Source organism: Symsagittifera roscoffensis, chromosome 5, assembly GCF_963678635.1.
Source record: "Symsagittifera roscoffensis chromosome 5, txSymRosc1.1, whole genome shotgun sequence".
Lineage (NCBI taxonomy): Eukaryota > Metazoa > Xenacoelomorpha > Acoela > Convolutidae > Symsagittifera > Symsagittifera roscoffensis.
Window position 1 is genome coordinate 6,837,475 of NC_087066.1, and position 26,396 is coordinate 6,863,870.

The following is a 26,396-nucleotide window of genomic DNA, read 5'->3' on the forward strand; positions in this document are numbered from 1 at the left end:
TTAATTGTCTGGATTGAGATTTATTTTGAAGTTCCCAAATCTTTGAGTTTTTGACCTGAACTTATTGGCTGAGTTAATAAAAATGGGTTTAAATGTTGCAGAGTCGTGAAGATTTCAAAATATTTCTTCAAAGAAGAAAGTCGTTGAGCTTCTAAACAAAAGGAAGCTCCATTTAAGAAATGAGGCTGAATATAAATTATTTATTGCTTAAATGCTCTTGATGAATGATGGAATCCGCCACATTTTGTGGTGCAACTGAAAGTGTTTGTTTTCTGCTCTTAAGTTAAATTATCTCTCGTTGAATTCAATTCTTGTGCAATGATACTTTTCCAAACATTCTGGAAATAGTTAAGTAGCTATCAGCTATTATGTTTGATTTTTTCAAATGGTAATGTGATAATTGTTGAGCGAACTGTAGCGTCCGAACGTGAATACGCAATAACGCAAGTTTCACATACGACGATGAAAGGATTTTTGAAGTAGCATCAATTTGTCGCTAAAGACTTTTCTCCAGAATTTTCAGTATCATTCATGTAATTATGCAAATCATTCAATCATATGATACAACTAGAGGTACCAAAACAGAGCCTTGCGGGACAACAAAATTAATTTGACTATAATCTAAGATTTCAAAGTTTGCTCAAATAGAATTTCAATGAGTTCTTCATTCATTGACATGACAAAGCGTCGATCACAAATTTTTGCTGATAAAAATGTCAATGAATGAAACACTCGTTTCAATTTTTTAATCTATTGTACTGCGTAAAAATTCAGTGATTTCAGCCAAAGCCTTAGTCCAGATCTTTCTGGGTTGAAACTGGACTTCCTTAATTGAAGTATTTTTGTAAGCTTATTTGTCAAAAATTTGGTCCGATCGCTGTTGATAGGAAGGAGGAAAGTTGGATTGTTCTTGGAGTTGAAATTTCTATCACAAGTATGCGTTAGGTGGGGTGAAGTGAAATACCATTCTAAAGTTACTTCAGTCGCGATTCAAGCCTTGTTAAATATTTTGGGAATAACTGCGCGTTGTCAAGACAAACAAATTTGAAATTTAATTTTCTAGTTAATTTCGAGCGAAGAGTAGTTGAAGTCTAAAATAGAATAGCGTTAAGTCCATTGTTCTGACTTTCGAAGAAAGTTACAGAATGTTTTTGCTCGGTGGTCGGCGTTTTTCCGCCATCTTTTCGGACGAGCGCGCGCGAGTTCAATCGACTTTAAACGAGCAACCGCGATTTTTTAACTTTCTTCACTTGGGGCGCATGAAACCGATATCACGTGATAATCAATGTTTTTTCTCGGTTTTTTCCATTGTGACTTAATCCTCAAGCTTGTGAAAAGACAAAAATCGAGGTTTTTTCCTCCAGTTGGTTCCCTGGGAGAAATCCTAGTTATTCCGGGGAAAAGTGGGGGATTAAAGGGAAAACTGATAATTTTGTGAATTTTTTTAATGTTATTTTTACTACCACCATAGCCGAGCACTTTACTACCACCATGAATTTGGGGGTACAAAAACGACCTCGCAGGATAATCGCTATTTTTTTGGCTTTTTTACAATGTGCCTAGTTTCCGAAGCTAGGGAAAAGACACAATTAGAAGTTGTTATTGAAATCTTTTTTAGAAAATTTTGTGCTTTGTCTTTCAAATTATTGAATATGCACAAATAATACAGCCGGGTTTGCGTCCCTGTTGTAGTTTGAGCGTAACAGCCTCACAGACAACTTTTCATAAAAGAGTCTTTCATCAAATTTTCATGTGGTTCGGTAATTAAAAATTTGATTTTTGTTCAAAGCATTGTATCGTGCTCAGCACAGTTAGTAGCACGGGTTTTTGTTGAGCAGTACTTGAGGATTCTAATTCAAGTGGGAAATTCGTAGTGTGGTTTGACATTAAAAAAATGCAATTGTGAGGACTAAAGCAAAGCGTGCAAACACTAAAAAGTCAAGAATCCTGATGGTGGCTCCCGCCGAGACTAGGTGTGATTTTTTTTCTGAGATTTTTGTTACTTTTGCGATAAGCAAGCGTTATCAAATTGGAATACAGACTTTTTTCGGGTTTACAACTAGTTTAACAAAATCACTTGAATCACTTCATTCATGTGCACTTCATTTACAAGCTATTAAACTCAATCTCAGGCGTTCTTGACATAGAGGTAGCAACTACATAATAACTAGTTATTGTAGGGTAATTTCAGGGGCGACTTGAAAATTTTAGAAATTTTATAAAACCCCTTTTTTTTGGCTCAACTAGTGTCTGCTCAACGATTGTCGGCCTTGTTTCTGCTACCTGAATTTTGTTTGTAATGTTGCTAATTCGAAATTCAATTGTTTTTCTTGGCATGTTTGCGTATACTTTCTGTTTGATTGAAACGTATTATGAAAGTAAATGGGATTGGGTTTTTGTTTTAACTTTTTTGAGAGGCTTTGGAAAATTTTATCACTTTTTCGCAAAAAAATTGTTTCTCGGAAACACTTTACCGTTTTTGTTAAAAAAGAGTATCCATAAACAGATTGCCTAAATTCTTGAGTGCATGTATACTCTCCAGGTCTTTTTTTTGCTTTACCCTTTTGTCTACAGCCTTCAAAAAAGTCTGTGGGGGAATTTTGAACCGATATTTTTGATTTTTTTTTTTGTTTTTTCAAAAACTAACCTAGCAAATCTAAGTTTTTGATTTCAATGAACGGAGCAGACTTGAAATGCTCCCCTCCTTTAGCGGCTACATCAAAATTTTTTACACATTAAATTATGGCCCTCGGAATAGTCAAGTTTTTGATTTTTTCGCTGTATTTTGAATCTTCTTACATTAGCGATCAGCGTAGTGTATTAGTACGAACCTTCTTTTTCCTAGCCGTATGCCAATAAAAGTAGTCATTGAAAATTGAAAGTCATCACTTGTTTGCTGGCACTTTTGTTGTAATCGCGATCTAGTATTGGAAATGTCATAGTATCTGTTATATGCTTTATTTGTGGCTAGTTTTTGTGACATATTAAGCGTGCGTGGCTGAGTGGTTAGTGTTTGAAACTCGAAATCTCTAGCTCGCAGATGGAATCCGAGACCTATCCAAGTTTTGACTAATTCGAGGCTTATATTTTTTCTTATTGCACTTTATAGAGCTGCTTTTTGTCGTGTTCTTGCTAGTATTTGCGAAGCGAAGCCTCACCTCTGTAATGGGAAGCTGCGCGGTATCAGAGGCCACTCACAACTATTTTTCACAAAAACTTTTTGTCCTCGTAAAAGTCAGTTTTTTGGGCGTCTTTTCTGAATTTTAGGAATTTGATCTAAAATACGCTGCCATACCTGATATTTTGGGTTCAATCCAATGAAATGATTGACGCAAGATCTTTTGTATACGCGTTTAAGACCAGACATAAAAAATTATGGCACTGGGAAATGTCAAACTTTTGATTTAAAAAAAAACTTCTTGATTTTCTCCAGAATTACCTTGTCAAACCTAGGTTTTTGGATTTGATGGAAATAACCGATTGAGTGAATCTCTTCTGGATAATCGGCTGCGCCCAATTTTATTTGAACAAAAGGCCACACTTCTCGGAAATGTCAACTATCTGACTTGTTGACTGTTTTTGAAATTTTCTATAACTATCCTGCCGAATCTGATACGATAGATTTAATTGACATAGCAGGTTGTTGTTACATTTACTTTTATACTTTGGTGCGACCACTTTTGCTAAGAAAAAGTATATGGTCTTTAACAACTCGAAAATTACCGTGCCATTTCTCAGGTTAAGTGTTCAATCGAGAAACACGATTTTGGGAGTCTTCGCTACTTTACCAGCCGCGACCTTCTTTAAGCTGAATAAAGTTACGGATTTCGGAAAATTTAAATTTTAAACTTGACCGTTTTTTAGAAAGTTTTTGAATTTTCTTAAAAACTGCCCTATCAAATCTGAGATGAAAATTCCAATAGAAAGAAGCTGTTGCATGAATTTTTTCTGTAGAAGCGGCTACTCCTTAATTTATTATAAGAGAAAGGTAATTTTTTGGAAAATTTTTGCAATCTCTAAGTTTTCACTCATTTTATTTCACATTTTCTTCCACTAATTTTGTCATCATTTTTCACTTATGCTTTCATGATTGTGTTGTATCGCAAGTAGTGCGAAGCTCCGCTTCGCCTCTGTGTTTAACTATCCATTTTTGACGGTTTAAATGACGTCATCTGAAAATTAGTAATGCCGTTAGCCCAAAACCGACAAAATCAACTGCAGCCTTAATCAATAAAATATGGGGACTAAATCATTAAAATTTCTGAAAGTATTTCCACCACACGCCATATTATCAAGAATGAAATGTTTTACACCTGTTTATGCAATGTTTGAATCAAATAGCATCTTTCAATTCTATCATTTTTTTTGTCGAATTTTGCATCAGATCTGTTGAAAAGCAGTCTGAACGTTCACGGCTTGGCCCTGATACCGGCATTATTTTTTGACGATCTCAGGAAGACTAAGCTAAATTAGCTCTTCGAAAACGTTTGCAATGTTGGCTGGTCTTTACTACTGAAACATGTATGAAAGAAGTAAAACTGCAAACAGCAGTGAATTAGTGGTCAAGGCTGGTAGCTCTTTACTTACACAATACATTTATAATAAATCAAACAGTATTTATAATTTATTTCAAGGCCAAATTTTTTGGCAAAAGAAGTGTAAGATTTGATTTTTTGAACAACATTTCGTCTGGCAGAGTAATTTATTTACAGAAACTATTTTAGTTCAGCATGTACAAGTGATTGAAAATGAAAGGACTATTTTATGCTTAAGAGTTGTCAAATTTAATACATGCAATACTCAAATATTTCTCAAAATTACCGCCTATCGTAACATATCACCCTAAGTTTTTCTCCTGAAATCAATAGACTTTTCAGGACAGGTTGAATACCGACAGAAAGTTGGAGATACCCCACCTGAATTGTTCTCTGACGATTCGAGTAACTTTTTAGTGTAGTCTCATTATCAACAATTTTTTTTGGGAAAAAAATCAATTATAAAAGTTCAAAAAAGCTACTTTTTTTGCATTCTTAGGTTGAAGTACCAAAATGAAGCTAACCAATCTTCTTCTCTAACTAATTCCATGTTTTTTTCAACAAACGGAAAGCATGCATATTTTATAATATCTTGCACTATTCAGGTGCTCTTAATTATTGTCAAATGTTAAAAGAAGCAAAAATAAAGCCTTGTTCTGACCTTAATATTTTTTACTGAATGAAAGATCGTACAATTTCTTAGTTTACTTTTGAACCAAACTTCAATAAGAGCCGAATTGAGCAGCAAAGAGCCAAAAATAATTTGCTAGTGAATTGGTCATCGTTTTTTTTTCATTCCAGAGCAATAAATTGAAAATTAAGTCAAATCGTTCACATTGGCAATTGTCGTCGTGTGTTTTAGTTTTTTTTTAAGTAATTGTTTTCAATGCAAGATCAGGTGCCGCAGATAATCATCGCAATTGCTGAGAAAAACCGCTTTGAAATTATTCAAATTAGTCCAATTTGCGCGAGTAAAGCAATCGAGTAACGTTCTTTTTATGGAAATTGATTGTTTATTCTTAGAAAATTTTTTATCACCAAAAGAAAAACTAAGTTTGGAAACTTCAAGTTTGGCGCTTTGGTTATAAAAATGAAGTCAAAATAAAAAAGAAAGATTGCAAAAAAAAAATTTGCATTTTTTTTCGTTTTTTTTTTTCAATTTTTGAAAAGAACTGTTGTCGTATATGCCTAATTCACTAACTTTACGCATTTGTGTAGGTCTCTCATTACAAAACGACACTAATTTAAATTTAAAAAAAATATTTTTTGTAGTTTATATGAATGTGGTCGGAATATTCTGCTACTTGCTTTGCAACCGGCTATTCGTGTTATCATAGGTATTTTAATAGCATGAAATATCCGCTGGAATCAATTTCCTGAAACGCGAAGGATTTTTTTATTTTCGAAAGTAGATTTTTTATTTCAGAATGTTTAAAATCAGCAGTTAAGATGAAAATATTGAGGAAAAGATTTCAAAAAGATCATACAATTTCTTGCAAAAACTTGGTCGTCAATAAGTTGAGCTAAATTAAATAAACGTTTCTCGGCAAGAATAACCTTTCATGAAAAAGATCCATGTTAAAGTTTGAGATAAGCATCGAAGTGGACATCCTGAAAAGTAATACAATAACTTAACGAGATACTGCCCTTAAAAACGCACAAATTGCTATGAAGATTGCTTACTCTTGCGATTAGCAAGCGTTATCAAATCGGAGTATAGACTTTTTTCGGGGTAACAACTAGTTTAAAAAATTCAGCTGAATCACTTATGATGCTGCAATGCTGCTCTGACATGTTCAATTTCATGAAAGTTCAAATTTAACTACCGGGAACTAGTTTTACTCATGCTATATCTAGAACTCAAACCATTGAATGTATAGTTATAGAGTTTTGATTTTGATATTCTGCTGAAGTTTTTTCCTAGATGATTTTTTGACGAAAATTTTTGACTGAGTTGCAGTTGATTGGATGTCGGCTTTCATTCTGTCGCCTTATTTATTGATTTTTTCCTCAAAATATCCGGTAGTGCTTTTAAGATCAATAAGTGTCTAGGACGCCACTAAGACCTCTTCGAAAACTTAAACTAATTTCAAACACGAAAACAGTATATTTCAAACACGAAAAAAAAACACGAAGAATTTTTTTTCTTGTTTTTTGATTTTTCTTTTTTGATTTTCCACTTCAATTGTAACATTGTTCGAAGTTTGTATGCTTTTTAGCGCCATGGTGTACTCATCCTATAATTGTTGTATCGCAAGCGGTGCGAAGCTCAGCTTCGCCTCTGTGTTGATTATGAATAAGTAATGCACAAGGACTGCTCACTTAATGTATGCTAAACAAGCTTAAAAAATTTCAGGAAAACTATTTTCTTTTTAGATGATGATTTTCGGCTTCGTGGTTGTCAGTTTAAGCTCTGTTGGTTTGTTTTCCAACTTATGTAGTCTGATTTGCTTACGCTTTTTATATAGCTATCGAGGATCCCATGTGGGCGGTACATGAAGTTTTTTCCTAGATGATTTTTTTGACGAAAATTTTTGACTGAGTTGCAGTTGATTGGATGTCGGCTTTCATTCTGTCGCCTTATTTATTGATTTTTTCCTCAAAATATCCGGTAGTGCTTTTAAGATCAATAAGTGTCTAGGACGCCACTAAGACCTCTTCGAAAACTTAAACTAATTTCAAACACGAAAACAGTATATTTCAAACACGAAAAAAAAACACGAAGAATTTTTTTTCTTGTTTTTTGATTTTTCTTTTTTGATTTTCCACTTCAATTGTAATATTGTTCGAAGTTTGTATGCTTTTTAGCGCCATGGTGTACTCATCCTATAATTGTTGTATCGCAAGCGGTGCGAAGCTCAGCTTCGCCTCTGTGCTGATTATGAATAAGTAATGCACAAGGACAATCACTTAATGTATGCTAAACAAGCTTTAAAAATTTCAGGAAAACTATTTTCTTTTTAGATGATGATTTGATTTCATCAATTGATCTGAAATGGATGATTTGATTTGATCTTCTGGATTTGATTCTTGCACTCCAATTGTCAATAGAGCAGACTGAATTCACTACTTATTCGGAAATAAACTGCTTGTTTATTTTCTCTCTCTCTAAGGTAAGCCAGGTTTTAATTTGTTGTAAAATTGTCATTTGTTATTTTCTGAAGGACTTTAGGTTGCGATTGATTGATTGATTGAGAGATGGCACCTCGGGACTACAAGCAGGAGCTGGAGTACCTGGAGAAGAGGGGCAAGAACATGTGGAGGATCAAGAAGGGCTTCGTGTCCAACATGAATGTGGACGGACTCTTCTTCGTCAACGACCACCTCGAGAAACTCATGTTCGACGAACTACGCATGCACTGCAAGTTCCAGGTACACACATCACACTACCTACACCACATACACATACTCACACCACATACTGGTACCATACAAACGAGCAGCCGTGGCTGAGTGGGTAAGAGGCGCAAAAAAGTCATAGGTTGAATCGTGGGAAGTATGGTACTCATAAAATAAAACTCGTCTTTTTATTTATTCTGCAGATTTTTTTTTGAAATTATTTTAATTGATTAGGAAGTGCTAAATGAAGCTTCTACAACTAATTTTGTTGTCATAAATTTTTGCTTCTTGAGTTTTTTAAATAAAAATCTTTCCCTATTATAACACATACTCGTTTGCTTTATGTTATCGAAAATAGGCTTAAAAGCAAATTTTTCAGGCCGGTGTTTCTCGACACAGAAAACATTTTGAAATTTTTTAAAAGACGTTCGAGTACGACTGAAATGACTTCAAAATGATATATCACTGGATCCATTCTATTGATTGTTTGTGGTACCTGATTTTGCGAGGAAAAAAGTTTTTTTCTTAAAAAAAAACTACAATATACCCGAAAGCAGGAGCGGATTTGGGGGGTGGGGGGCTTACGCCCTTCCCTCAGGGATTCGACCCCCTGCCGACCCAAAGGGTCCCCCTTTGTACTATTTTGAGATATCCATATTTGGTGACGGACCCTAAAGTTTTTCTAAAGGCGCCTTTTTTGGCCTGTTTTTCAAAATTTTGCCTGCGGCGCTGAAATTTTAACAAAACAGGGTCTTTTCAGTGCTTTGGGAGAGCTCGCAAAATCAATTCGGGTTGACCTAAAAAAAAGGTCGACAAAAATTTAGTTTCGAAATTTTTAGTTTCGAAATTTTTGAAAATCCGCCCCCCCCCCTCGAAAAAATCCTAGATCCGTCCCCCTGCCCGAAAGCAAAGTTCCTCCCCACTTCCAGCATTTTATATATTGTATGCATTTGATGTAGACTCAATTTTGGTCCCCAAATTGTTTGCGTCCCAAATTAACTAATTTTTTCTTCAATGAAATTTTAGGAAAAACTTTGGTTTCAAACGAATCAAAATTTCAATTCAATTTCAAATGAAATTTAGAATTGTTTTTTGAAATGCAAATTGCTGGGTAATGTATTAAATATAACCTAAAAGACTTGTGCAATTGTGGGTTTGTGTAGGGCACTGGTGGATTCCTTCCAGCCATGAAGCAGATTGGCAATGTGGCTGCTCTTCCAGGCATAGTGGGCAGATCCATAGGCCTCCCGGATGTGCACAGTGGGTATGGATTCGCCATTGGGAACATGGCTGCCTTCGACATGGATAATCCGGACAGTATAGTGTCCCCGGGTGGAGTGGGCTTCGACATCAACTGTGGAGTGAGACTATTGAGGACAAACTTGTCAGAGTCAGATGTCAAGGTCAGTGGATTTTAAATTTTTCCAGGAAGTACGTTCAAGGAGAAGTATCGTGGACGCCTCCTCAGCATCAAATTATGGTGCATCTTGTTCTGTATTTGTGAATGTTATCCGCCTCAGAATAGATTTATTGTTTTTTTTGTGATTTTTGTTTTCTTTATTTGACTGGATCTGGTGCTTTTTTTTTCAAGCTCATTGTTTTTGTGTTTTAAGGTGTTAATGATGAACGGTAGCTCGAAAGTACTCCGAACTATTACAATATTGATCAAAGTTCTGATGTGCTTTTATCGGATTTATCTTACGGCTTTACTTTTTTTCGGAGAGGTGCTACATTGTTCATGCTGTTGGCTTTGGCTAAAATATCAAATTTAAACGAGAATTTGAGCCGTGTACTAAGAACGTGATTGTTTCGGCGTAAACTTTCCAAAAAGAGCTTTATAGGGATAAGAAAATAGCCGTCCTTGGCTTTGTTTTCAAATTTTCTCATGCAATAATGTTTCACAACCGCCACAAAATTTCGATTTAGCCTGTGAAAGACCAGCTGGCACAGTCCATGTTCAACCACATCCCAGTGGGAGTGGGGTCGAAGGGGGTGATTCCGATGGGTGCCAGAGATCTGGAGGAGGCGCTGGAGATGGGCATGGACTGGAGTTTGAGAGAGGGGTATGTGTGGGCGGAGGACAAGGAACACTGCGAGGAGTATGGACGGATGCTACAGGCAGACTCATCCAAGGTCTCATTCAAGGTCAGTTGGAGATAGAAGACTTAATAAATAGGGAGTGCGATGTTTGTGAGTTGGAGCTAAATTTAAATCAGACCCAGTTTTTGGTTAAACGACTGAATTATATATTTTTTGAATATGCATCATGAAATACTCATATGGTTTGTATGATGTATATATTGATAGAATTGAAAAAATTAACATGCTTTTTCATCATTATCTAAGAAGGCAAATTGTGCTAAATTGATTTCGCTTCAGTTTGGCTGTCCGAATGAAAATTTTGCTCACATTTTTTTAGACATGGTAAAAAAATTGATATTTTTTTGGGAAAGTTTTCACTTTTCGTAGGCCAAGAAGAGAGGTCTTCCCCAGCTGGGAACTCTAGGAGCGGGTAATCACTACGCGGAACTGCAAGTGGTGGATGAGATATACAACAGCCAGGCAGCTAGGAAGATGGGCATTGACTTCAAGGGACAGGTGAGCCATACATTCTTTTTTACCCTTGCGATAAGCAGGCCTTATCAATTTTTGTCGGCTGACTTGTCAGGCTACTTTCTGAAGACTTTTTTTGCAACCAATCTCCTCATAAAATCATTTGCGAACTTCCTTGTAGTCGAAACTACTTTTGCGCATTCGGACTGATTCAGACTAAATCGAACTGCTTTTGCGAGATTTGTATTTGGGTGCTTTTCGTACACAATCATGTATTACAAATAAGCATCAGAGGTGATCGCGTGGTATAACATAATGCAGCTATTTTATATCGTGATTCTATCTTAATTTTAAAGTTCTAAAATTTTTAGAATGACGAGGAAATCTTGCTCAAAAATTTTGCCTTGTAGACAAAATTAAAGTGAAGAAACATCGTTTTTAAAAACTCGAAATGATTTCTTTTTGATTTGTGGATCTTGTTGCAAAGATAGCTTGGAGGGGGTTTCATGTGCTGCTTGCACAGCAACCGATTACTTCGTGAAAATTGTGGATTTACGTTGTTATGGAGAATTGGTTTGTAGGTGTGTGTTATGGTGCATTGTGGGTCACGTGGATTTGGTCACCAGGTGGCCACAGACGCACTCGTCCAGATGGAGAAGGCCATGAAGAGGGATAAAATAGAGGTGAGAGAAATTTAGACCATTTTTCTCTCCCCCCCCCCCCTACCTACCTCACAGAAACATCTTTTCTTTAGAGGGGCTAACAAGGCTCAGTATGAACACCAGAAATAGTTGTCATATCTTAATAAGCCTGCATGCCAATTTTGTAAAAATTACTTGGAAAAATTTGCAGGTTGGGGGAAAACGAGAACGAGCCAAAATATAAAAATGCAAAATAGATAGTCAAATATGTAAGAGACAGATCGTCTCTTGTGCTATTATTTACACTTGTGAAGCGAGTGTATTAGTACGAACCTTCTTTTTTTCCAACCTAAGTCGCAAATAGTAGTTCCACTTTTGGGGTACCTTTGCAGCTTTTTGATAGAATTTGCTTTGAAATTCGAAAAGTAATAGCTTAAGCCAGTTAATGCGTTTTTAGTTCATGAAATAACCGAAAAAATATATATTTGTTTGAAAACACAACAATAATGAAAACTCGATTTCAGAAATTTTCTAACTCAATATATCGCAATTTTCTGAAATGCATTATTTATGAATATTGTGGTTTAATGCTTTGCGATTTGTTACATGCAAAGTTAGTGTGGATGCTTTCAGTTTGTTATATTCTTTGTTATAACTTGCAAAATTGAGTCTATTTGTATTTGGTGCGACTTTTGCTGAATAGCATTGGCAAGTTATTAGCATATGTAGCTGCTTTATTTGTGACTAGTGTTTGTCGGTTGTTAAGCTTGCGTGGCTGAGAGATAATTTGTGCTTGAGACTCAAAATCTCTTGATTGCAGTAAGTCGCAGATTCGAATCTTACTCGTAGCCGAGTTTTTGCTTATTCGAGGCTTATTTCTTCTTTTTCTTCGCTTCTGAGTGGAAGGTTGCTAGCGTCAGAGCAAATAAAAGAACAATGACAATTCCTACAAAAAACTAAACTTTCTTGCTGCCGAGTAACTAATTTTTCTCCGCCAAAATCAATTTTTCAGAGGTTTCACTAATAATTGTGAGCTTAGTATTAATTGAAAATACTAAATTGACTGCTTTATAATGTTATTCAGACCAACCAAACGGGTTGTGGAGGCATTATGATCTAAGGTATGTTTTTTGCGCACAAATATTTTCTTAATTTAATTCGTTAGTATTAGACGGCACAAACATCGGAAGAAAAGTGAAAGAAAATAAGAATACATAATTTTTTTTTGTTATTTTTTGACGTAATTATTTCTAACTTTGTTGTTTATAAATCATGACTGTTTTAGGTGAATGACAAGCAGCTAGCGTGTGCTAGGATTCACTCGCAGGAGGGACAGGACTACCTCAAGGCCATGGCCACAGCCGCCAACTTCGCCTGGGTCAACAGGAGCAGCATGACCTTCCTCACCAGACAAGTGAGCTGTCAATTATTGGCTCAGGGGAGGATTTAGGGGGGGGGGGTTTACTTTTTAAGTCCCTCCTGGGTACTTTTTAAGAATTCCATTTTTGACCGACCGACCGACCCTAAAATTTTGAGGGTGGAGGGTGGAGCGCGCGCCGAAAAAACGCGATTTTTTGGTCAACATTTTCTAAAAAGTTTCTAAAAACGCCTTTTTGGCCTGTTTTCTCAAATATTTGCCTGCCGCGCAGAAAGTTTGGTCAAAACAGGGAGTAAACAGTGCTTAGGGAGAGCTCGAAAAATCAATTCAGTCGACCTAAAAAATCGACAAATTTTTCGAATTTTTTTGAAAATACGCCCCCCCCCCCCCCCCTCGAGAAAATCCTAGATCGGCCCCTGCATTGGCTGTTTCCTTTTTTGGTCGCCTTTCACTTATAATGTTGTCAATAAATATAATAAGTTCCAAGTTATCCCGTTGTTTTTTAAACTGGTGAATTCAGTATTGTGTTATACAGCCAAAAGGAAATACTTGGTTTATCATAAAGGTGCATACAGTTAAAATGGTATATAGTACGTGAATTTTATATCAGGCAGAAATAGTTGCAGTCACTTGAGTTCCAATTGCAGATAGAAAACTGGGTCTTTTTTCTGTCAGAACGCAAAAGAACGTGTCGTTCTGACAATAAATTTTAATGAAATAAATCTTGGCTTGGCGAACAAACTAATAATTGTGAACCGATTTGTTCTTCATATCTTCTTGCATCGAAACAAGACGCTTTTAGCCATAATCTAATAAAAGTAAGGCCACTATACTGGAAGACATTGGAAACGCATCATCAAGTTTTCGATAATTTTTCCCTCAAATTAAACATGGTTAAAGACACTGAAATCTTACAAAATGAAGCTGTTGAAGTAAATTTGATCACTTTTCAGCGCGTAATTTACATTTAATTTTAAAAATCTTTTGTAAGTTTTTCGAAGTCAAAATCTCCGGATTCACCGCGGAGTGGTTATTTTAGCTGAAGTTGTATGTTTTTTTTTATATTAGTTGCAGTGTGGCCAACTTAAGTTGAAGGTGTGTTTTTATCGCTATGATTGATAGACGATGTTGTTGTACTCTATAATGACCGCTTTCATTTTGCTCTATGTTAATGTGAATCTAGGACTGTTCAAAATAGAAGTTCGTCCACTCTTTTTATTCAGGCCATCTCTAAGATGTTCAACTCCACCCCAGATGATCTAGACATGCACGTGATCTACGACGTCTCTCACAACATTGCCAAAATAGAGACACACATAGTTGACGGGAAAGAGAAGACTCTTCTAGTCCACCGGAAGGGATCCACACGTGCATTCCCCCCACACCACCCCCTGATACCAGTGGACTACCAGTTAACTGGACAGCCGGTCCTCATTGGGGGCACTATGGGCACGTGTAGTTATGTGTTGACTGGAACTGAACACGGAATGTCCGAGACATTTGGAACTACATGTCATGGCGCTGGTCGCGCGTTGTCGAGAGCGAAGTCGCGCCGAAATTTGGATTATACGGAAGTAAATAACGTCGATCTTTCCGATTTCAAAGTATAAAACCACAGAGGAAACGATACAGCTTTTGATTATTATATGAGAGAGTTGAAGTGTCCACAGTCGAAATTGAAAATTGAAAAAATCAGAACGCTTGAAAATTGTTAATTTTTTGCTAATTCAAATTTAAAATGAATGCTAAAATAAGTCAAAATCAGAACTTAAGGATGCCATGCATTCTCAAAAACATGATACGCAATTTTTAAAGTAAAGCGGCAAAAGAAATTGGCCAGTTCAAGGTGTAATTTTTATTGGTCTTATTTAGTCTAGGTAGAAACAATTGACGCGTTATGGACATTGCCGCTCACCGGCCATAGAACATAATTTGTGTATTTTTTCAGGTGTTAAATAAATTGCACGAGCTTGGCATTTCAATCAGAGTGGCCAGTCCCAAGTTGGTGATGGAAGAAGCACCAGAGTCCTACAAGAATGTGACAGATGTAGTGGACACCTGTCACCAGGCAGGCATCAGTCAGAAGTGCGTCAAACTCAGACCGATTGCCGTCATCAAGGGATAAAGAGACTTCTTACGTAAATAACACGACATATATTCTTTGTGAATCTTAATATGTGTTCTTCCCAGCACCTATGTTCCATGGGCAAAAATTGTTAACCTTCTTCTGTCTGATTTTTTTTGTTTATTTGTTTAAACATTTTTTTACCACTCTTTGTGATTTTGATTAGTTATGCTGACTTAACATCATGGGTTACAGCGGAAAAAAGAAAAGCTTGACACAAATTGGATATAACGCAACCCTACAAATTCACATCTATTTGAAATGAATGTTATCGTCTTTTAAAAGGTTACTTACGTCTTTTGTGAAACGACTTTTAATAACTGGAAGTAGTGCTTTGAAAAACCTTTCTGTAAAATCTTGTCAAAAAACCTGTACATTAAGATGCCAAGCTCGGGTACTTTGGTAGTGGTTTGGATTCCGCATACTATGTCCCAGGAATCCGCATTTTTTGCGTTGGATTCCGCAACATTTCGAAAAGCGTTTGAAGTAGGAAACCTGATGGAATCGAAGGAAAAATGTTCAAATACTAGTTGCTAAAATTGAAATTTAGCTAGCAAGCAAAAATTTGGAATCCAGTGACAATGCGTATTATGGAGACAAATGCTAAGACATGCCTTCTTTTGGATTCCGCAGACAAATGTATTTTTGCAGTTGGAGTGAATAGAGGAAAAATGCCACTGAATTCCACTGTTTGTCAGTGGATTCTGCAATCAGTTTGTTCTTTTTTGTCACTGAGTTCCACAATTTGTCAGTGGATTCCGCAGTCAGTTTTTCTTTTTGTCATTGGATTCCACAAACATATTTTTAACTGTTTCAACATGTATCGGCGCGGACCCAGTGTTTCATCACCTGATTTCTGTAAATTGTTGAACGCTCCCGCCAGTGAACGTCTAATTTCAGCGTATGTGACAATAATATGTGTGAGCAAATGAGACAATTATAAACCTCTCAATTTTTCCGCAAGTCCTTTTTCAATTTCAACTACCTTTTAAATAACCACATTTTTCTGCTTCATTGTAAGACAATTGTCTTGAAGGCTGAGAGAGGATTGTAATATGAAGGGACTTATCTCACTCGTTCAATTAATCGAGCAGCAAAATTTACCCCGTCGAAAAGATAATTATGCGGAATAAAATGACCAAAAAGGAAACTCATGAGCAACTTTACAGAAATGTCTGATACGTTTATGCCATTTTTGAACATATAAGAGAGAATGAATTTCAAAATTAGTACTGAATAACACATAATAATTGAAGTTTAACTAAACAAATAACTTAATTAATCTAAGGCAAAAGAGCAAACGAGAATTTTGTTCGTAGTGGTCAGGATTCGGACCATATACCTCCGCCCTGACGGTCGCGTTCTTTAACCGCAAGATCAAATGGCCTTAATATAGGTTGTCTTTTTCTCCCATTACATTTCAGCTCAACTGGTTTAACAGATGAAACAGCACACAAAGCTAGCTGCAGCATTAGACAAGCTGCATCAGAAGCTGGATAATATAGAGCGGAAAAGCGTTTGAATACAATGAACTTTTAAATGTATTTCTACAGCTATTAACTCGTACACAGTGGATTAGCCAATGACCCAACTATAACATGATCTATCAGTAGAGGTACAAAGATCAGGTCTGGCTCATCCCGCACCGAAGTTTCATGGATAATAATCGATTATAATGGATTTTCGTTGACTAAAATGTTGTCAATATAATCGATTATCATGTTAAATTTAGACCACATAATGGATTTTTAATCGATTATAATCGATTATTTTGGAAAAATTTAAATCCATTATAATCGATTATAATCCATTTTTCTCAACAATATAATCGATTTTTTTTTCAAAGCTAAATCCAATATAATCGATTATAATCCATTTTTTTTTCAAAAAAAATTCTTGAAAAGCTAATCATTTGCTTTATGTTCGGAATCAGCTATCTCACGACTCATCTTTTAAAAAGAATGCAAAAGATGTAAAATTACAAAACAAATTATAAAGGAGCAATTTACGATTTGAAAATTTTGAAAAATTAAATAAATTTTAAAGTTTCGGTCTCGTTACTTTTCTTATTCGTATCTCGGTCTTCGTTTTCTCTAATCTCATTGGTTGGTGACATTTTTCTTTTCATCGATCCCGCTTCAGAGCCTAAAACACAGACGAATAAATTTTTTGATAAATCTTTGAACCTTTTTATGAAATCCTAGTTAAAATTAAGAAAAATTGTTTCAGTTTGCAAAAAATGGGTCATTTCTTTTCTAACTCAATAAACCAATTCAACACCAGAACTGAAAACAACTCAAGTGAGGCGGCGATTCTCCGCAAACGATGCACAGCAACCAAATGGTTATTCTTTAGCGGGTGTGGGATTCGATGATTCGATAGACGCAAAGAAACTATGCAAAAATCCTGATTAAATTTCTAGTGAACCATGTCCACCTTTCATTCCCTTCATCCCCCACGGAAATAAAGATTCAAGGCTGAAAGGCGGGAGCTGGGCCGGTGAAAAAAAACATGTTAAGATTTTTAGGTCCAAAAAGCTATACTTTAAAAAATAATAAAAGTAAAAGTCAAACGTGCTCACTAAATTAGACAAGTGGTTCCCTCGTATCTCGGATGGCAGTCGCAGTATAGGAACTTGAACATTGAGGCGACACACTTGCCATGCTGTCCACACCTAGGTCTGCCTGTCTCATCTATGCAAAACTCCTCCTGGTCCTCACAACTCTCTCTCGTGTTTTCAATCGAGTTTATTTAGAGCAAGAAAACAGAAAAAAAAACTAATAACTTTCAAATTTCGAAGAAAAAATAGATGACCTTAAAGTTTTTTGAATTTCTAAACAATGTATGACCGAACCTTTTTTGATCAAATAGACCCAATTTGAGAAAAATGGGTCAATAGGTAAAATTTAAATGTTGGTGGGAAATCTGATAATTAAACTCGATTTTCCAAACTAGAAGTCGATAATTCATGACTTTTACATTTCCGCTGTTTGTTCGAGGACTTTGCCTTCCTTTCAGCAAAGGAAATGAACTAAACTTGAAAAAAGTCAAACTGCAAAAAAAGTAATTTTGAGCCTGAAAAAGTTTCAAGATTTTTCTGGAAAAAAAATCATCGTGACCTATTATACAAAAAAGCAAACAAATGTATTGAACTGAAGTTTTATTTACACTAAGTTAGAAGATAACATTAAGTTATGAATTTTTGAAAAGCAGGGTTGTAAAGTGATTATTGACTGAATTTTTCTCAGTTCAAAGCTATACTAAGTTACAATGCTTTATGATTTTCAACACTAAATCCTTTATGAAATTTTATGAAATCCTAGTTAAAATTAAGAAAATTTTTTTTCAGTTTGCAAAAAATGGGTCATTTCTTTTCTAACTCAATAAACCAATTCAACACCAGAACTGAAAAAAAACTCAAGTAAAGTGCAAAGTTCAAAATTATAGAACATGATGTAAAGGTTTCATAGCAGTGGTTTTTTTTTTAAAAAGCATTAGAAGTTCTTAACGCAATTTTTTGTTTTCGACCAAAGATTGTGTTTCAGACAATTAATAGAGACTTTAAGGAAATGTTACAAGTGTTCAGAGCCACACATCTACAGAAAATGGGCAAAAATTGATACCAAAAAAATTTGATGATCGAACCGATTGTGTATCCAGTTTGTTCCATCTTTATTGCAAACGAACATCTGAAATCAGGGTTTGTACAAAACTTTAACTAATAGAATGGCTTGTACCAAACTTTCACAAATAGAATGGCTTGCACCAAACTTTCACTAATAGAATGGCTTGCACCAAACTTTCACTAAAAAAATTTGAACAATTTCTACGAAAAAAAAATTTACTTCCTTAAAAAAAATAAGAATACTGATCTTCAAAAACGCTCAAAATATTACTCATATATTAATTTATACTGACTTTGAGGTCAAAATTACTTACAATCTTTTGATCCAGCGCTCTCAGGGAAACCAGTCAGATCATTTAGAGCTTGTATCATACTCTTCAACGAACTTCATTGGTCCAGCACACAACTAAAACTTTGGTCAAAGTTAATAAATTTTTAACTTTTTTTTCGACAGCACGAGACAATATGAAGCTCAAGGCATTAACGCAAAAACAAAAACCAATTTAAATGTCAACAGTTGAATCAACAAACATACCTTGAATTGCAACTAACGTTTTGTATTAGAGCACGCCGGCTATTAAATGAATGTCATGCACCAAACTTTCACTAACAGAATGGCTTGCACCAAACTTTCACTAACAGAATGGCTTGCACCAAACTATCACTAATAGAATACCTTGCACCAAACTTTCACTAATAGTATGGCTTGCACCAAACTTTCACAAATAGAATGGCATGCACCAAACTTTCACTAATCGAATGGCTTGCACCAAACTTTCACTAATAGAATGGCTTGCACCAAACTTTCACTAATAGAATGGCTTGCACTTAACTTTCACTAATAGAATGGCGTGTACCAAACTTTCACTTATAGAATGGCTTGCACCAAATTATCACTAATAGGATGGCTTGCACCAAACTTTCACTTATAGAATGGCTTGCACCAAATTATCACTAATAGAATAGCTTGCACCAAATTTTCACTAATAGAATGGCTTGCACCAAACTTTCACAAATAGAATGGCTTGCACCAAACTTTCACTAATAGAATGGCTTGCACCAAACTTTCACTAATAGAATGGCTTGCACCAAGCTTTCACTAATAGAATGGCTTGCACCAAACTTTCACTAAAAGAATGGCTTGCACCAAACTTTCACTAATAGAGAATAACGAAACCTAACTGAGAGAATAACACATAACCTAACTTCACTTGATCTAGCGCTTTTAGAGAAATACAGTCAGATTATAGAAAAAATTGTAGCATCGTCACGCAAAAAACACATGTTGAACTTGCGCAAATTTTTCAAAACATTTTGCCAGCTGCTTCAAAAGCATTTTCCGGCTATTACTAGAATGACTTGCACCAAACTTACTTTTTAACGTAGTTTTATTTTATATTTCGAGTTATGAAGTCTCCAAAGATCTTTTTTGATCCGTTAACGTTTGATAGCATGCTTAAATGTTATGATCTTACTTTAATTAAAACAGCGTTAAAAGATAAAAATCTATTTAAAAAAGGGAAACGAGAACCTGTTACAATAATAGTTTCAATCAAAATTATTGAAAATTCGGCACATTTTTAGCACAAATTGAGACATATGCTTTTGTCCGAGATCATTCAGATGGGCACCATCTTCTAGAAGGAAGTCTTCCAATTTGAAACACGCAGGCGAGGCATATTCATTCGGATATAGCTTTCTAAATTTGTTGTTGAGTCGTTTGACCGGATTTTCCCAGGTATTTTCAGAGTGATATAACTGCATTGGGTGATCTCGCCGAGGCAAAAACCCACAAATTTTGAAATTCACATCTTTCCTTAGTGCATTTTTGAACATTTATATATTATGAAGGATTTCTTCATCCGTTTTGCTGTTTATGTCATTGTTTCCAACAATAACAAGAACACATTCGTAATGATTGACCTGCTCGGTCAGAAACCGCAATTTCATAGTGATACGGCTCCCACGGGCGTCAATTACAGGTCTGAACAAAAAACACAATTTGGTCATTTGACCGATCGTTTGAACAATCATTATAATTTGGACCACTTACCCATATCGTTCAATTTGAGAATTATTACTCATGAACGAGCCGCTTCGGCGAAGGTTCGAATCGACAATTATTATAATCGATTTCATCTAAAAAATATTTTAATATTTAAATTAGGCAATTGCAACTTCTGATTATGATTGAAAATTTTCTTAGCACAGCATCTTTTTCATGAAAACTACCATTAAGCGTTGAAAATCACTTTTGGATGCATTCAAAATTTCCGCGAAAAGCTTCTCTTGAAAAAAATTAATAAAGTTTATGAATAGATTTTTCAATGCATCTCATGGAATTCAACATTTGCGCCTGGCTGATTAAATTTACATAAGAGTCAGAAAAAAAACCGAATCACTAAACAAGTTCCTTACCTTTACACTAGTTCTTAACTTGAAAAAAAAAGAAAGTGGGCCTTCTGTGCTGATTTCAAACCATAACACACAAGGAGCAGACACCGTCGGAAAAATATAAACGAGCCGTAAAAAACAGTTGAACAGAAATTCAATCAATTAAGGTCCACAAAATGTAACAAGTTTAGACAAAGCATTCACTTATGATCAACAAATTTCGGGACAAATACTAGCCATTTCTAAGTTTTCTTTTCTATGAGGGCCACTTTTTTCATTTCACTAACATTCACCCATTGCGTTTGCTGTTGACAGTACTTGGACAAAGTTTTCAAATTTCAGATCGCTGTCTTCAGACAGGCCGTATCTGACAGGATAATACAGGGTCACATACGCGTACTTCTCTATACTGTCCTCAAAATTGACGAATTACTAAATTTGGCCAAAAAGCACAGCACCATTGGCTCTAAAGCAAATATTACTATTTGGACCTCTCGGATTTAGTTTGTAGCAACGAGAGTCGAAAAACCAACGCGCCACTTTGCAGCGAGACTCAATCAGCGCATTCTTATAGAGATTACGAGCAGTTAAAACCTGAACTGTTTCAAGTAAATCAGTGTCAGTTGCTTTCAGTTGAGCGGAGTTATTTCGATAAGTCCAACTTTCTGCCAAGTCTGTCGCATCGTCTTCTTCTAATGAAGCTTGAAGGAGCTGATAATACTCCAGGTAACGTCTGCAAATCATTTGACAAAATTCATGTGACCCAGATGCGAAATGGGCGCGGAAAGCATGGGCTGATTCGAAACACATTGCAGACATAACAAAGAGAGGACCGAAACGCCGCACTTGATCTGGTAAATGCTGTAAGCAATGAATGTTGATAGTTTCACCTTTCTTATCACCGAAAATATCAACTGCATCCTCTGAAAATTTATCAAGTAATTTTTTGTGCCACTGTTATGTTTTTTTCAACTTGAGTTTCAAGAAGAATCCTCACACCGAAAGAAAGACGCAACAAGCTCTTGTATTGAAAAGATTCCGGTTTCAAGAACTCACGAAAAACACCTGGCGCAAGGAAGAACAATTAATTGAAGTACTCATTCGCTTTGAGCTGCGACACTTCGGAGAGAACTCTTGGCTGTCGACCGTGCTGAGTTAATCCAACAGGAACCGCGACATGGTACATAATATCGTCAATTTCAACCCTCTCTTTTTTGTTCAGCAACTTCATGTGTCTTGCCAATAGACTATTATAGACGCCAAGTAAAACGCAATGCATATAATCAACTGGTGCTGACAACGGCAATCCAGGAACAACACAACTAAAAGCGCTTCTACCTTTAACACCTACCATGTTTACTTTTTGGTTGCCTTGTTGTAGGAAATTTTCGGCTTTTTCTACCAGATTTTCATGGTACATTGGCTTTCTTTTTTGCCGCTTTACCCGATAAACTTCGTCATTAACCCTGATGTTGAGGGGATAGTATGACTGCGTTGAACCATAAGTGACTCCATGATGGGTGCAATACTGGCAACCGTAGTACCCGTTATGCTGGTACATATTCAATAAATTTGGCTTTGCTATGAGGTCAGCGACAATAAGCACAACATGGAATTTGAGGCAAAATAAACGTCCATTCGGCATTAGAACTGCAACCTTACGTTGTAGCTCTCGAGTCAATTGTTTTACAATTTCTTCCCAATTAGATTTTCCTTTGCCAACAAACAAAGCGGCCAAAGCAATATTTTTTTTGGACATCCGTAGAATTGGAGGTAGCTGGGCAACAGAATGCCAAATAGGGTAAATTTGGTGATTGACGCTTGAGCTCACAAAAGTAACTCCGTCAGTTGATAAAATCAAGTCAATGCAGAATTCGTCTAGTTGTTGGGCAATCTGCAAAAGTTCAACAGGCATATCGGAGACTTCATCGCGACAACGACTTAAATTATTTTTAATAATGGATAAAATGTTTCTTTGTACAATATCTTTAAGCAGTTCTGCAAACTTCAATACGCAAGTCTGTTTTTCTGCTGCAGGAATAATCTTTGCTGTTAGATCTTTGAGGTTCAGTTTAATGCTCTGCAGACTTTTAAATGCAGATGGCAGCAGATTAGGATTGGGCATAATTGTTTCTAAGAGCTTCAGTAAATCAACTTGACAAGCAGCCGAAATTTTAGGATGATTGGTGAGAGCTCGGATTAGAACTTGTGCATTGTTGGATCCAACTCTACAACTGGGGTACAAGGGAGTAAATGTGCCTCCAGGTAATTCAAAATAATTTTCCGGCGCTCGTTGAATTCGTAACTCAAGAAATTTGTTTTTTTTCAGCAGAATTTGGCGTGGAAGCGCCCACGAATGGTGAAATCGGAAACCTACAACATTCAGGCGGACCAGGCATAGACGCGTTTGGCAATAGCGAGCTAGTCGCGAGAAGGTGACTTGCAGATTATAGATCTTTCAAATAAATCTGTATCAGCGTCTTCAGGTTCCTGCGCAACTAACACCTGAGAGTCAGTTGTCGGTGAATCAAAAACGTTTTCACACTGCACCTGGTCTGCAGATGAAGTTAACAGATCAGCCTCATCAAAATCGCCAATTAATTTATCGCTACGCTCGTTAATTCCTTTCATTATATCTTTGTAAGCCCGATTTTTTTCGCGCCGACGCAAGCGTGTTTTTTTTCCTAGCTGTAAGATCTTCTTGCAATAATTCAGCCACTGAAGAAGTTCCCTTACTAGTGCTTTGCAGATCCATATCAGCCAAGCTTTTATGATCTCCATCTTGAGACTTTGCTGGAGAACGATCTTCTTGTAGTGTTTCGGCCACTGGCGAAAATTCGTTGCAAGTCTTGTGCAATGCCATATTCTCCATGATTTCATGCCCTCTACCCTGGGATGGTCTAATGGCATAGGAACTTCAGGTTGACTGTCAGCTATAATTTCCGAATTTTCAATACTTGGTACAGGTGTTTGCAGTACAGGTTGTTGCAATTCTAATGCAGCTCTCTCTCTCTCTCACAGAACAAGTTCGGCATTTGCACTCATGATTTGAAAAGAAATCGTCACTATACTAACCAAAACTTCATCATTGGTTTCCAATTTTTTCAAAGTACGAAGTCGGACTAGAGTTTTGTCGAGTGATGAGAAGTCATACTCACAATTCGGTTCACAATCTGAATTAATGAAACGAATAGGACCCAGCATTAAATATGCTGTTTTTTTTATCAGAGACTTTGTAAATCACCGAAAGGTCAGTGAAGTGCTCTGGAACGATCTGGAGGATGCCTTTTGGTCCATTTGGTAGAACAGTTTGCCCAGGTATCGATTCTATTCCACTATAAATTAGTTTATAACCCCCGTAATTGTCATGCTTTATTGCAAAAGAATCTTTGATTGACTCGTAAAGGTATCGTACATGATTGTAAGCACATTCCCACATAACTTTTTCCGCAAGGAGCTTCTGAAAATTCCGCTCTAATTTCAGCGGTACGACAACTCGAGCTTTCCTAGAGCCGTACTCCACAAAGTTTCGTCGAGAACAGTCCAATCAGCGCCAGACGGTAGGCCCCTGGAGCAAAATCGAAACAATCAAAGCAGAAGGAAACCACAAAAATCAGAAAAAGCAATGGTCAATTTGCTATCAAACTCAATAAAGGCATCAAAACAAGATTTCAATTTAAACACGATATTGAGCCAGAAAAAAACTGATTGAAAAACATCAGACAGTTTACCTTATCCTCAAGGCAATCCTTAAATCAGACAGTTTATCGAAACCTCATAAATTTGGCGTGTGAAACAACTCGGGCGAAAAAAACAATCGCATCAGATGTTTGGCGTAAAAAGACTGAGAAATAATTGGTCCCGAAAAAAGTGATTTCCAAAATCGCATTAGATGTTTGTTTCAAAAAAAGTTGAATAAAATCAAAACACCAACTCTGATCCAGTGATTTCTTTTAGCCAAAAAATGCCTGATAAGTCTTATATTATTATTATTATGATTATTATAATTATTCGCAGGCTTGGAAAAGCTCACTGATAAAAATTAAACTAGTTGAAACCAGAAGTCAGTTCCTTTTTTATGATGAGTCATGCGATGTTTTGCCTATGGCACAAAAAATGAAAACAGAAAACAATTAATTTTGATAACTATCAGGCAAATGCCCGCATAAAAGTTATTCAAGAACTCTGTTACAACGAAAGCAAGTCAAATATGAAAGTAATTGACAAACATTGATTTCCAAGTTGAAAAAACCATAATCAATTCAAACAGACAAATAGCTAATTCATGGCGTGTAGTTAACAGTATGAGTTGAATGACAAAACAATTGAACTGACTGGTATTCTTCAAACAAATCGAATCTACATTATTATTATATAAATCAAACTTAAAAGTTTTCAGGACCAGAGTTAGAAAACAACTCAGAGCAGGATAAATAAGAACGAACAGTTTTGAACCGTAAGTTAGCAGCACAAAACAAAATAATTCTACCAACATTTTTCATTAATTCAGTGGCAAAAAGTAAAACCGTGTCTGTACAAAACAGTCCCATACAAAAGAGTCCGGAAATGTATGAAAATGAACAAGAAAACAGTCCAATACAAAACAGTCCGAAAAACATTCCCAATTAAAAATTGTTTTAACTAGCCGACAGGCCGAGAATTGTCCTTTGTTCAACAAGCATATTGAACAAAGTAGTGACCGCCGCAGTCGCGCCAACGTGTTGCGAGCTTGCCAACAGAGGGTAGGACTTAATACGAAATTACGGACTTAATACCCGCCGGCGACCTTAAACGGGACTCTTTTGTATTGTACTGATTTTTTCCGCCACTGCATGATTTTTGGGACTATTTTGTATTGGACTGTTTTGTATGGGACTGTTTTGTATCTGTACACCAGTAAAACACATGAGATCGAAAATGACCCAGCTTAAATAGTGATTTATGCTTGAGCGAACAATTTATAATCAGTTTTATCAGAAAATAAATCAGTTTACGCTGGGTATTTCCTGATAAATCTATATTACGATTTTTAAACTCTTCGCAGGCTTGAAAAATTTACTGATAAAAATTAAACTATTTGAAACCAGAAGTCAGTTCCTTTTTTATATGAGTCAAGCTGTTTTGCCTGCGGCACTAAAAATGAAAACCGAACAATTTATTGTGATAACTATCAGGTAAATGCCAGCATAAAAATTATCCAAGAACTCAGTGACACACAAAGCAAGTCAAACATGAAAATAACAGATGAACATGAAAAATATTTGAAACTTCACAATTTATTGCTTTTTCTTCAAAATCAAAAAGAACAATAAGGAAGAACATGCCGATAAGCTGTGTTTCGCACAATTTCAGAAATCTGATACAAAGCGCGAAAAAATTTTCATATCTATTATGCGAAGTTTTTAGGACCAGAGTTAGAAAACAACTCAGAGCAGGATAAATAAGAACGAACAATTTTGAACCGTAAGTTAGCAGCACAAAACAAAATAATTCTACCAACATTTTTTATTAATTAAGTGGCATGAAGTAAAACCGTGTCTGTACAAAACTGTCCCATACAAAAGAGTCCGGAAATGTATGAAAATGAACAAAAAAACAGTCCAATACAAAACAGTCCGAAAACATTCCCAATTAAAAATTGTTTTAACTAGCCGACAGGCCGAGAATTGTCCTTTGTTCAACAAGCATATTGAACAAAATAGTGACCGCCGCAGTCGCGCCAACGTGTTGCGAGCTTGCCAACAGAGGGTAGTACTTAATACGAAATTACGGACTTAATACCCACCGGCGACCTTAAACCGGAATC

The 26,396-nt window shown here is 36.1% G+C and overlaps 2 protein-coding genes across 4 annotated transcripts in view; both read left to right on the forward strand.

Moving 5' to 3' along the window:
* Window positions 1-26,396, forward strand: part of LOC134845584 (uncharacterized) — a 482,353-nt gene that overhangs the window by 54,674 nt on the left and 401,283 nt on the right. The gene's annotated exons all lie outside the window — the stretch shown is intronic.
* LOC134845740 (RNA-splicing ligase RtcB homolog) lies at window positions 7,503-14,837 on the forward strand. The gene is made up of 9 exons (XM_063862801.1): window positions 7,503-7,648; window positions 7,708-7,907; window positions 9,038-9,277; window positions 9,801-10,019; window positions 10,344-10,472; window positions 11,009-11,110; window positions 12,354-12,482; window positions 13,670-14,020; window positions 14,395-14,837. Exons 2-9 carry the CDS (start codon window positions 7,734-7,736, stop codon window positions 14,569-14,571), a joined length of 1,521 nt encoding a protein of 506 aa, XP_063718871.1. The 5' UTR covers window positions 7,503-7,648; window positions 7,708-7,733; the 3' UTR covers window positions 14,572-14,837.